At 47.4% G+C, this 13,586-nt stretch overlaps 1 protein-coding gene across 1 annotated transcript in view; it reads right to left on the bottom strand.

Moving 5' to 3' along the window:
• Positions 1-13,586, bottom strand: part of LOC121277393 (complement component C6-like) — a 78,352-nt gene that overhangs the window by 42,341 nt on the left and 22,425 nt on the right. The window contains exons 9-11 of the mRNA XM_041186805.1: positions 11,786-11,949; positions 7,802-8,027; positions 4,204-4,375 (exon numbers count right to left, since the gene is read on the bottom strand). Of these exons, the coding sequence (XP_041042739.1) occupies positions 4,204-4,375; positions 7,802-8,027; positions 11,786-11,949 (562 nt within the window). The remainder of the gene's footprint in view (positions 1-4,203; positions 4,376-7,801; positions 8,028-11,785; positions 11,950-13,586) is intronic.

The following is a 13,586-nucleotide window of genomic DNA, read 5'->3' as shown; positions in this document are numbered from 1 at the left end:
ACTGTTCTTCCACTCTGTGTTCACACTATCAGGATAATACTCCTCTCCCACTCTGTGAACACACACTCCGGATTAATACTCTGCTCCTACTCTGTGTACACACCCTCCTGATTAATACTCTGCATACACACACATGAGATTAATACTCCTTTCCCACTCTGTGTTCATACACTCGGGGTTAATACTCTCCTCCCACACTGTGTACACACACTCAGGATTAATACTGTTCTCCCACACCGTGTTCACACACTCAAGATTAATACTCTTCTCCCACTTTGTGTTCACAGATTTGGGATTAATACTCGGCTCCCATTCTGTGTACACACACTCTGGATTAATACGGCTCTCCCATACCATTTACACAAACTCAGGATTAATAGCCCCACCATGTTTACACATTTGGGATTAATATTCCTCTCCCACACTGTGTACACACACTTGGGACTAATACCCTTCTTGCACGCTGTGTACACACACTCGGGATTAATAAAATTCACTCACACCGTATATACACACACTATGGATTAATATTCCCACTCTGTCTACACGCATTCAGGATTAATATACCTTCCCCACAGCGTGTACACACACTCGGGATTAATGCTCCTCTCCCACTCTGCACACACACACTTTGGATTAATAGCCTTCTCCCACTTTGTGTATACACACGCAGGATTAAAACTCCTCCGAACTCTACGTACACACATTTAACCAAATTGCGTGCTCTGGCTGATCTGATTGTGGTCTCAGCTCCACTTTCCTATCTGCCCCCATAACCCTTGATTCCTTTGTCTATCAAAAATCTATCTAATGCAGCCTTGAACAGAATCAAAGGCCCAGCCTCCTCTACTTTTAGGGGAAGAAAATTCCACACAGCAATGACCTTTGGGAGGAAATGGTTCTCCTCATCTCTGTCTTAAAAGGGATGCCTCTTATTTTTAAACGAGGTCCCCTGGTTTTAGTTTCTCCCACGAGTTGAAACATCTTCCCAGTATCTACCCCATCGAGTCCCCTCAGGGTCTTCCATGTTTCAATAAGACCACCTCTCATTCTTCTAAACTCCAATGGGTATAGGCCCAACCTGATCAACCTTCATAAGACAGCGCCTTCATTCCAGGAATGAGTTGAGTGAACCTCCTCTGAACTGCTTCTAAAGCAATTATATCATTTTTCTAAATAACGAGACCAAAACTCTACACAGTATTCCATAATTCTGGCCTCATGTGCATTCCCAAATCATAATTGCTTCACCATTGGTGGCCATGCCTTCAGTTGCCTGAGTCCCAAGCTCTGGAATTCCCTTCCCAAACATCTCCGCCTCTCTGACTTGCTTTCCTCTTTTAAGACGCTCCTTAAAACCTATCTCTCTGACCAAGCTTTTGGTCAGCTGACCTGGTATCTCCTCATGTGCCTCGGTGTCACATTTTGTTTGATAACACACACCATGAGATGTATGAAATTTTGTTTGACAATGCTCCTGTGAAGTGCCTTGGGACATTTTATTATGTTAAAGGTGTTATAGATATAAGTTGACAAGAGGCTGGGTCCTGATGGACTTCATCCTAGGGACTTAAAAGAAGTGTCTAGTGAGATAGTTGATGCATTGGTTTTAATTTTCCAAAATTCCCTAGATTCAGGGAAGGTCCGAATAGATTGGAAGATAGCAAATGGAACTCCATTATTCAAAAAGGGATGGAGACAGAAAAAGGGAAACTACAGGCCAGTTAGCTTAACATTTGTCATAGGGAAAATGTTAGAAGCCATTATTAAAGAAGTTATAGCAGGGCACTTGGATGAGCTCAAGGTCATTAGGCAGAGTCAACATGATTTTGTGAAAGGGGAATCACGTTTAACCAACTTATTGGAGTTCTTTGAGGAAGTAACATGTGCTGTGGATAAAGGGGAACCAATGGATGTCCTGTACTTAGATTTCCAGAAGGCATTTGATAAAGTGTCACTTCAAAGGTTATTGTGGAAAATAAAAGCTCATGGTGTAGGAGGTAACATATTGAAGTGGACAGAAGATTGGCTGGCTAACAGGAAGCAGAGAGTTGTTATATATAATGACTTGGGTGAAAGGACGGGTGGGATGCCAAATTTGAAAATGACACAAAGGTAGGTAGGAAAGTAAATTGTGAACAGGACATAAAAAGACTACAAAAAGATATAGACAGGTTAAGTGAGTGGGCAAAGATCTGGCAAATGGAAGATAATGTGGGAAAATGTGAAATTGTCCATTTTGGTAAGAAGAGTAAAAGAGAAGCATATTATCTAAATGGTGAGAGATGGCAGCGCTGCAGGGTGCAGAGGGATCTGGGTGTTCTAGTGCATGAATCACAAAAGGATAGAATGCAGGTACAGCAAGTAATTAGGAAAACTAATAGAGTGTTATTATTTATTGCGAGGGGAATTAAATACAAAAGTAGAGAGATTATGCTTCAGTAGTACTAGCGGGACCACGTCTGGAGCACTGTATACAGAATTGGTCTCCTTATTTAAGGAAAGTGTAAGTGCATTGAAAGCAGTTCAGAGAAGGTTTACCAGACTAATACTAGGAATGGGTGGGTTGTCTTATGAGGAAAGGTTGGACAGGACTGGAGTTTAGAAGAGTAAGAGGCGACTTGAATGAAACATAAGATCCTGAGGGGTCTTGGCAGAGCAGATGTGGAAAGGATGTTTCCTCTTGTGGCAGAATCTAGAACTAGGGGTCACTGTTTAAAAATAAGGGGTCACCCATTTAAAACAGAGATGATGTGAATTTTTTTCATTTAGAGGGTGGTGAGTCCTTGGAACTCTCTTCCTGAAAAGGTGGTGGAAGCAGAGTCTTTGAATGTTTTTAAGGCAGAGATGGATAGATTCTTGGTAAGCAAGGGGGTGAAAGGTTATCGGGAGTAGGCAGGATGCAGATTTCAGGTTACCATCAGATCAGCCGTGATGTTATTAAATGGCGGAGCAGGCTCGAGGGGCCGAATGGCCTGCTCCTGCCCCTTGCTCATATGTTTGTATTGTTGTTGACACTGACCCTGTCTCACATCTAGTCTCAACACTCGGTGGGTGACAGGCCTGTAAACAGGAAGGTGGATCACAGGCCTCATATGTACCTTTGTCTTTCTCCCTATTTGTCTAAGCCACTACCCTCGGAGTTCCCTCTGAAACAATTCCTCTTCCTGATGGAAACCTCCATCGTCCTCCCTCAGTCCAGACCAGCAATGTCCCAGGATCTCAACCTGCAATTCCCCTGTCCCCCGCTCTCGAACTCTCCTACATCCCAGGGGCTTGGGGCCGGAATTTTACAGACTCATCTTTCTGTCTGAGTGCTGGGACCAAATTCCGACCGTCAGCTTGACCCTCCTGAATAGCAGGTCCTCCGGTGAATTTTGTGGGAGCCAGCCTCAGGAAGTGGCAGGGTGGGCAGGTGAGAGTGGTCAAGATGCCTGAATGAGGGACGATGACCCAACAGGAAAGCCAGCAGCCATGCACAGGGGCAGCACTGCGCAGTGTGGGTGTCAAAGTTAAGGAAGCAAAAAGAGGAGGAAGATGGGGTGCCGGGAGATTCAGGGCAGCGACCACAACTCACCGACGCGGCAGTGTAAGGTCCTGGTGGAAGCTGCGAGGGCACGGAGGCTGGTGCTCTTTCCAGAGGAAGGCAGGAGGAAGAGGGCCAGCCTCGGGGTGTGTCCCTGGGTCAACACAGCCACAGTTCTCAAGGTGCCTCAATGGGGTGACACCAATCCTCTTGCTGCCAGCTATACAAGGTACTTACTTCAAGTATCTGCTCCCATTGGTGCTACCCTTACACCATGTTATTCCCATTGGTTGCTGGGTCCCCCCTTTAGATGGTGGCAGCTTGAAACATCACTGCCTGCCCATTGGACCCTCACCTTCCTTGTCTTGCTGCGGTGCTGACATATCAAGAAAGAGCCACTGCGTCCATAGAATGTCTCCTTTTTGGCATTTTAATTGTTCTGATTGGCTGTGCGTTTTACCCAAGGGGAAAGAGGTGGGCAAGAAGTCCAGCTGATGGGTTCACTGTTTTCCCAGCATTTCCATCTCCAAACCCGCCTCCAAATGGCCGAGGGAAACCCCTCTCCCACCCAAGCTGTCATCTACTCGCTGCTTCCCGACGTAACTTGTTCAACCTCCGGCCTGCCCCGCTTTCCTGCGCCCATGATCCTCGACCCTTCACCTAGGGGATGTCCGTACCCATCACCAAACAGGGAGATGACACAGTGTTTCTCCTCCTGTGATGGTCCTTCACACAGCTTGCCTCCATCACGTGGAGCGGGATTGTTGCAGTGCCGAGTCCTTCTCCTACGATGGGAGGCGTCACAGGAAGTCCATGGGGACCAGCAGCTCCAAGAACCATCCTGTAAGGCTTGAGGGAGGATACAAATACAGAGATAGTCAGAGACAACGAAAACAATTTAACATGCAGGTGCAGCAGGTAGTTAGAACAGTAAATGCTAATTAACCTTATTACAAAGAGATGGAGGTATGTGAGTAAAAGGGCCCCAAAATTTGGCTCTGTGGTGCTGCTGGAGCTGGCCTCTTGAGCATTTCCAATTTGAATCTCTTACACTGCATCTAAGAAGCTGGGAGCGCTCTCTCTGGCCTGTTGCTCCCTTCTGGGTGCAGCTCCTTCCAGCCAATTGCAGCACAGACACCCAGCAGATTCCTTTCAGTCAGTGCAACCCTCCCACCCCACCCTCCCCCCTTTAAGAGGGACAGACTGCCTTTAAGAGCCGGAGGTGAGGCTGGAGCAGGCTCTGGCCTGACACGCTGGGCCTCCTGTTGAGGGTGAAGCCAGATAAACAACGCGGGTCACACTCAGCTGAACACTAACAATCAGGAAAATGAGGGGGCAGCGCTGACTGTGTCAACGGGACTGGGACTCGGCGCAGTTGTGAATTGCGATCCCTGCACCTGAAAACTCATTTCTAATTTCCGCAGCTTAAAACTTATTGTGGCCCCAGCTGGAGTGTTACGGTGTGCATTTGATAAAGTCCCTCGTGAGAGACTGTTAGCTGCAGTTGAAGCTCATGGAACTGAGAACAAATGATTGACCCGGCTCGGAAACTGGCTGACTGGCAAGAGGCAGGGAGTAGGGATAATGCCCAGGTACACTCATTGACAGTGTCCCGCAATGATCTGTGTGGCAGCCTCAACTACTAACTGTACTCAGGTGATGGTATAGAAAGACACATATCCAAGTCTGCCAATGACACAGATAGGCAGCTTTGTAAGTAGTGTAGCTTAGATAGAAGCATAAGACTGTGAAAAGGTATGAATAGATTAACTGAACCCATGTCCCGAGAGCGTTAACCCGGGCCTCTGGGGTTACTAGCTCAGCAACATTACCACTTCGCCACCATCTCCCCACTTACTTAGGAAGGGACATGTTTACATTGAAAACAGTTCCGAAAGGTTCACTAGGTTCATTCTTGGGATGAAGGGTTGTCTTGTGCAGAAAGGCTGAGCAGGTTGGGCTTATGCTCATTGGCGCTTAGAAGAATGAGAGGTGACCTTACTGAAACAAATGTGATTCTGAGAGGGCTTGACAGGGTAGATGCTGGGAGGATATTTCCCCCCCATGGGGAATCCAGTACCAGGGGGCGCAGTTTCAGAATAATAGGTCTCCCATTTAAGACGAATGAGGAGAAATTTCTTCTCTCAGAGGGTTGTTAGTCTTTGGAATTCTCCTTCCCAAAGAGCAGCGGAGGCTGGGTCATTGAATCTACTCAAGGCTGCGTTAGACAGAATTTCGATTGATAAGGGAGCTAAAGGTTATGGGGGACAGACAGGGAAGTGGAGTTAAGGCCACAATCAGATCAGCCATGATCGTATTGACTGTTGGACTAGGCAGGAGGGGCTGAGTGGCCTATTCCTGCTCCTATTACTTATGCTCTTCCGTTAAAATGTTTGTGGAATTCTGGCTTTTCCATCTCGAGAGCTAAAATACAAGGGGGTAGCAGTTAGGCTTCAGCTGTACAAAGCCCTGGTTAGACCACACCTGGAGTTACTTTGAGCAGTTCTGGGTCCCACACCTTAGGATATATTGTTTTGGAGTGCAGCATAGATTTCCCAGAATGATAGCGGGGCTCCAAGGGTCGACTTACAAGGGGAGACTACACAAACTAGGGTTATACTCCTGGAATTTAAAGGTTAAGGGGAGATTTGATTGAGGCGTTTTTCTCTTTATTCTTTCATGGGAATATGAGCATCACTGGCAAGGCCAGCATTTGTTGTCCATCCCTAATTACCCTTGTGTCTTGCTGGGGCCATTTCAGGGGGCAGTTAGGAGTCAACCACACTGCTATGGGTCTGGAGTCACATGTAGGTCAGACTGCATAAGGACGGCAGATTTCCTTCCCTAAAGGACATTAGTGACCCAGATGGGCTTTTTTTTTTATGACAATCAGCAACAGGTGATATTACTGGGGCTAAGTTTATTCCAGAATTTAAATTCTACCAGCTGCTGCTGTGGGATTTGAACCCATGTCCCCAGAGCATTAGCCTGGGCCTCTGGGTTACTCATCCAGCGACATTACCACAAAACTACCACTCCCCCTTACTATCGGCACGGTGGGTGTACCTACACCACCTGGACTGCAGCGGTTCAAGAAGGCAGCTCACCACCACCTTCTCAAGGGCAACAAGGGATGGGCAATAAATGCTGGGCCCAGCTGCGCCCACATCCTGTAAAATGAATAAAAGAGAAAGGAAGTTTTCAAGATATTGAGGGGAACAAATAGGCTAGATGGAGAGAAACCTTTTTCAACTGGTTGGAGACTCTAGGGCCAGAGGGCGTTATCTAAACTCTAGAGATGGGCCATTAGGAATGAAATTAGGAAACACTTCCACAAACAAAGGATGGTGGAAACTATCTTCTGCAGACAGCAATTGATGGTAGATCAATCGTTAGTTTTAAGTCTGAGATTGATAGGTTTTGTTCACCAAAAGTATGAAGGGATATGGGGCCAGGGCATGCATATGGATTTAGCTCTCAGATCAATTCTAAGCTCACTGAATGATAGAACAGGCTGGGGCTAAATAACCTACTCCATCTCCAAACTTAGCGAGTGTTCAGTTTTTGTCTCCTTACCGAAGGAAACACTTACTTGCCATGAAGGGAATGCAACCAAGGTTCACCAGGCTGATTCCTGGGGTGAGGGGGGGGGGTTGTCCTATGAAGAGAGATCGAGCAGATTTTGTCTGTATCCCCCCTAGAGTTTAGAAGAATGAGAGGTGATCCGATTGAGACCTAGCAGATTCTGAAGGGGATTGACAGAGTAGACACCGAGAGATTGTTTCCGCTGGGTGGGGAACACGGTACCCGGGGGGAGTAGGGGGGGCACAGTCTCAGGATAAGGGGCCGATCATTCAGGACCGAGATGTGGAGAAATTACTTCACTCAGAGGGTCAATTTTTTTTGGAATTCTCTACCCCAGAGGGTTGTAGATGCCCAGTCAATGATTATATTCAAGTTTGGAGTTAACAGATTTTTGGGCTCCAGAAGACTTAGGGGCTTTGAGGATAGTGTGGGAAGGTGGAGATGAGGGACGAGATCAGCCGTGGTGATATTGAATGGCGGCGGATCTGCAGATGTGAGGGGCCGAGTGGCCTCCTCCTGCTCCTTTTCCTAATGTCCATTCTGAATCAGGGAAGCATGCAACAGTGGATGAGTCTTCGAAACAGACCTGAGGAACTTCCCCAGCCCTATAACTAGCTGTGTTGCCATGGTAACCCATGGGTAGGATAGGGAGGTATTAGTGCAGCATTAAATATTCACTTGAATATTTACTTGAGTGATAGTCTGGTGTCCGACGCTCACAGCTGTCTCCGTAGGTCCCGGCCTTGCAGATACACATACAGCTGTTTTCAACCATGACGGTTTTGCCATTATTTGGGCAAGGAGAACATCGGCATGCGTCAAAGTTTTCCATATACTCCATCATGGCTTGTTCCAGGTGGTGGCGCTTGGTGACAGCACAAGGTATCCCCTTCACCAATCCCAGAATGGGCCGGAGCTGCAGGATCAAGTCACTGAGATGAGCTGAGAACGTCTGAGACTGAGAGGGTGGGATAAACTGACTGGGAAAGAGTGAGAGAGGGAGTGAGATAGACTGAGAGGCTGGGAGAGGCAGAGAGAGTGAGACTGAGAAAGACAGTGAGAGAGACATAGAGAGAATAAGATTGAGAGAAACCGAAAGAGAGTGAGAGAGACTGAGACAGAATGAGAGATTGTGAGAGTGCCTGGGAGTGAGTGAGGGAGTCTGAGACAGAGTGAGTGAGAAAGAATGAGAGTTAGAGGGATTGAGAGTGAGACGGAATGAGAGAGGGACTGAGAGAGTGAGACTGAGAGAGAGAGACTGACTGAGAGAGATTGAGGCTGGGAGGGGGAAAGAGACTGAGAGAATGAGAGCAACTATGGGAGGGTGAGACTGAGAGCTTGAAACACTGGAAGAGAGTGAGAGACTAAGAGAGAGCAAGTGAGACAGACTGAGTGACAGAGAGACTAAAGGAGACTGTGAGAAACTGAGAGAACTACCAGATCACGGAAGCCAATCTGTTTAAGTGGATTCCAGTCCAGTTATTGTAGCACAGGGTAGCACCGACAAAGACGGAGCTGGCTGAGTCCTAAATGGCATTGCAGCTAGACTGGGTGTGCGGCAAGTGCTGAGGGAACCAACAAGAGGGAAAAACAAAACAAAAACAAAAATACCTTGATAAACTCAGCAGGTCTGACAGCATCTGTAGAGAGGGAAACAGTTAAAATTTTGAGTCCGTATGACTCGTCAACAGAACATACTTGACCACAGCCTCACCAATCTGTCTGCCAAGATGCATCTGTCCATGACAGTATGGGTAGGAGTGACCACTGTACAGTCCTTGTGGAGATGAGGTCCCGTCTTCACATTGAGGATACCCTCCATCATGTTGTGTGGCACTACCACCGTGCTAAATGGGATAGATTTCAAACAGATCTAGCAACTCAAGACTGGGCATCCATGAGGTGCTGTGGGCCATCAGCAGCAGCAGAATTGTACTCGAACACAATCTGTCACCTCATGGCCCAGCATATCCCCACTCTACCATTACCATCAAACCAGGGGATCAACCCTGGTTCAATGAAGAGTGCAGAAGGACATGCCAGGAGCAGCTCCAGGCATACCTAAAAATGAGGTGTCAACCTGGTGAAGCTATAACACAGGACTACTTGAGCGCCAAACAGAATAAGCATCAAGTGATAGAGCTAAGTGACCACACAACCAATGGATCAGATCTAAGCTCTGCAGTCTTGCCACATCCAGTCGTGAATGGTGGTGGACAATTAAACAATTCACTGGAGGATGTTGCTTCACAGATACCTCCATCCACAATGATGGGGGAGCCCAGCACATCAGTGCAAAAGATAAGGCTCAAGCATTCACAACGATCTTCAGCCAGAAGTGACGAGTGGATGATCCATCTCAGCCTCCTCCGGAGGTCCCCAGCCTCACAGATGCCAGTCTTCAGCCAACTCGATTCACATCACATGATATCAAAAAATGATTGAAGGCACTGGATACTGCAAAGGCTATGGGCCCTGACAATATTCCAGCAATAGTACTGAAGACTTGTGCTCCAGAACTTGCTGTGCTCCTAGCCAAGCTGTTCCAGTACAGCTGCAACACTGGCATCTACCCGGCTAAGTGGAAAATGGCCTAGATGTGCGCTATACACAAAAAGCAGGACAAATCCAACCCAGCCAATTACCGCCCTATCAGTCTACTCTCGATCATCAAAGTAATGGAAGGGGTCATCAACAGGGCTATCAAGAGGCTTTGGTTTAAACATGGACAAAAGAGCTGAGGTGAGAGTGACTGCCCTTGACATCAAGGCAGCATTTGACTGAGTGTGGCATCAAGGAGCCCCAGCAAAACTGGAGTCAATGGGAATCAGGGGGAAAACTCTCCACTGGTTGGAGTAATACCTAGCACAAAGGAAGATGGTTGTGGTTGTTGGAGGTCAGTCATCTCAGCTCCAGGACATCGCCACAGGAGTTCCTCAGGGTAGTGTCCTCGGCCCAGCCATCTTCAGCTGCTTCATCAATGACCTCCCTTCCATCATAAGGTCAGAAGTGGGGATGTTCGCTGATGTTTGCACAATGTTCAGCATCATTCGTGACTCCTCAGACACTGAAGCAGTCCATGTCCAAATGCAGCAAGACCTGAACAATATCCAGGCTTGAGCTGACAAGTGGCAAGTAACATTCACACCACACAAGTGCCAGGCAATGACCATCTCCAAAAAGAGAGAATCCAACCATCGCCTCGTGATGTTCAATGGCATTACCATCACTGAACTCACCACTATCAACATTTTAGGGGTTACCATTGGCCAGAAACTGAACTGGACTAGCCATATAAATACATGGCAATAAGAGCAGGTCAGAGGATAGGAATCCTGTGGCAAGTAACTCACCTCCTGACTCCCCAAAGCCTGTCCACCATTTACAAGGCACAAGTCAGGAGTGTGATGGAATACTCTCCACTTGCCTGGATGAGTGCAGCTGCCACAACTCTCAATGACACCATTCCGGACAAAGCAGCCGGCTTGATTGGCACCACATCTGCAAGCATTCACTCCCTCCACCACTGACGCACAGTAGCAGCAGTGTGTACCATCTACAAGATGCACTGCAGAAATTCACCAAGGCTCCTTAGACAGCACCTTCCAAATCCACGACCACTACCATCTAGAAGGATAAGGGCAGCAGATAGATGGGAACACCACCACCTGGAAGTTCCCCCTCCATGTCACACACCATCCTGACTTGGAAATATATCGCCGTTCCTTCACTGTCGCTGGGTCAAAATCCTGGATCTCCCTCCCTAACAGCACTGTGGGTGTACCTACAACACCTGGACTGCAGCGGTTCAAGAAGGCAGCTCACCACCACCTTCTCAAGGGCAATTAGGGATGGGCAATAAATACTGGCTTAACCAGCAACGCCCACAATGAATGCATAAAAAAAAAGGGACAGTTGTCTCTGGTTAATTTATTGACAATTGCTTGCCCTCTGAGAGTGCTGGTTGTTTCTCTATAGTGACTTGCTCAGCCTTTCCAGAGGTTATTAAGAGCGAACCAGGTGGTGTTGGACTGGAGACACATGGAGGCCAGGATGGGTAAGGATGGCAAATCCTCTTTACTGAAGGACATTAGTGACCCAGTGGAGTCTGTAGGACACGCCAGCAGCCCACATATCACCAGTTTTAAGGAACTCAATTATGTAAGTAAAAACAGAATTACCTGGAAAAACTCAGCAGGTCTGGCAGCATTGGCGGAGAAGAAAAGAGTTGACGTTTCAAGTCTTCATGATTCTTCGACAGAACTAGTTCTGTCGAAGGGTCATGAGGACTTGAAACGTCAACTCTTTTCTTCTCCGCCGATGCTGCCAGACTTGCTGAGTTTTTCCAGGTAATTCTGTTTTTGTTTTGGATTTCCAGCATCCGCAGTTTTTTTGTTTTTATCAATTATGTAAGTTACCACCGTGAAATGTAAATTCAAAACATCCACTGGGCTATCTCAGTCTGTCCCTCCCAAGAGCATTCAGTCCCCACCCCACCCCACCCCACCCACAGAGATCTGAACAGGCATATGGAAAGGATTTAAATTTAATACAAACTATGTCACAGTCCCAGGTGAATGGCGGAAGGGGTCAGGAGGTCGAAGGTGACAGTCCCAGGTGAATAATCGAGGGCCAGGGACAGGAGTTGGAGCAGTCGGGATGGTATTTACTCACCTTGAAGTCCACCACTGTTGGATTGTCCCGGACTGACTCCACCCATTGCTTGTATTGGCCTGTGGGGAAGTTTTTGCCTTTCTGCCAGGAGAGTGCTGCAGCATACTCTGCCCGGCCTCCTCGTACCATGGATACTGACTTCTCCGCAGCTTCGAGAATCGAACCTGAGCACAACACAAATCACAGGCCTGAGTGTCTGCAGGCCCACTGCTGGGTGCACTTCTGCCCCAATATTGGGTGTACTTCAGGCCTAACATTGGTGTACTTCAGGCCAAATATTGGATGTACTGCAGGTCCCATATCAGATGCAATTGAGGCCCAATATCAGGTATACTTCAGGCCTAATATTGGGTGTGCTGCAGATGCAATATGGGGTGTACTTCAAGCCCAGTTTCAATGTGGGATGTACGTCAGGCCCAATATTGGGTATACCTCAGGCCCAATATCCTAAGGCCTAACATTGGGTGTGTTTTAGACCCAGCATTTATGTACTTCAGGCCTAAGATCAGGTTGTACAGAATACTGGGTGTATTTCAGGCCTAGTATTAGGTGTAGTTCAGTCTCAATATCAGGTGTGCTTCAGGCCCAAATTGGATGTATTTCATGTTCAATATTGGGTGTACTGCAGGTCTAATATTGGGTGTACTTCAGACCCAATATTGGGTGTACTTCAGACCCAATATTGGGTGTACTTCAGACCCAATATTGGGTGTACTTCAGACCCAATATTGGGTGTACTTCAGACCCAATATTGGGTGTACTTCAGGCCCAATATCGGTGCACTTCAGGCTCAATATCGGCGTACTTCAGGCCCAATATCAGGTGTACTTTAAGCATAGTATTGGGTATATGTCAAGTTCACCTATTCAGTGGCCAGAAACTCATTGTCTGTTCTCATCTACTCCTACCCACCCTGCCAGGGAGAGTTAGGGATGAAGCCATGGGAGGAGAAGGAGACCACTTATTGGTGCTTGCCCAGGCCACCTTGAGTGGGCAGGTATGTGTCATACAAAAAGAGGGAAGGGTATTGATGGTGAGTCTCCCTTTCCCCACCCACAGCCCAGTCACCGGGACCGCCTATGGCTGCCAAGGGTCCAGTTGTAGCCCGTGGGGTTGACCCCTGACACTGTGACCTTTGATGAGGTTGAAAGTATTGGTCTGGGGTTGACCTATTGTGACCGCTTCCTATCCCCATACACATCCAGCCCCTGCTTTGGATTTCCAGTGTATCACAGTCACATATGATGGGTGGAGATGAGGGTGAATACTAGAGAGGCTGGGACTGTACGTTCTCAATCCCAAACACTCCCAAGAAGGCAGCTCATCACCAACACCTCAAGGGCAATTAGGGATGGACAATAAATGCTGGCCCCCCAGCGACACCCACATCTAGTAAATGATTATATTCAGGGAACAGGACAGAGTGGACAGCGAGGATAACCTTGGGGAGCAAATTCCTTTTTGTTCCTTCATTGCAAACAAGAAACAGTTGCATTTTTATAGCACCTTTCACACCGCCAGGATGTTCTTCAGTGTCAATGAAGTAATTTTGAAATTCAGTCACTGTTGTATGGTAGGAAATGCAACAGCAAGCGTGCACAGCAAGCTCCCATAAAAAGTAATGTGGTGATGAGATGATTATCTGTATTAGTGAGGCTGGTTGAGGGATAAATATTGGTCAGGGCACAGAATATAATTCCCCCTTAGATGTCAAAGACTGTCATGGGGTCTTTTGCCCCCACCTGATAGGGCAGGGGTGGTCTAATTTTAAGTTTCATGCAACAGATAGAATATCTGACAG

This window comes from Carcharodon carcharias, chromosome 4 (assembly GCF_017639515.1).
Source record: "Carcharodon carcharias isolate sCarCar2 chromosome 4, sCarCar2.pri, whole genome shotgun sequence".
Taxonomy (NCBI): domain Eukaryota; kingdom Metazoa; phylum Chordata; class Chondrichthyes; order Lamniformes; family Lamnidae; genus Carcharodon; species Carcharodon carcharias.
The sequence above is the reverse complement of the archived record's forward strand: the minus strand, read 5'-3'. Positions and strand labels throughout refer to the sequence as shown.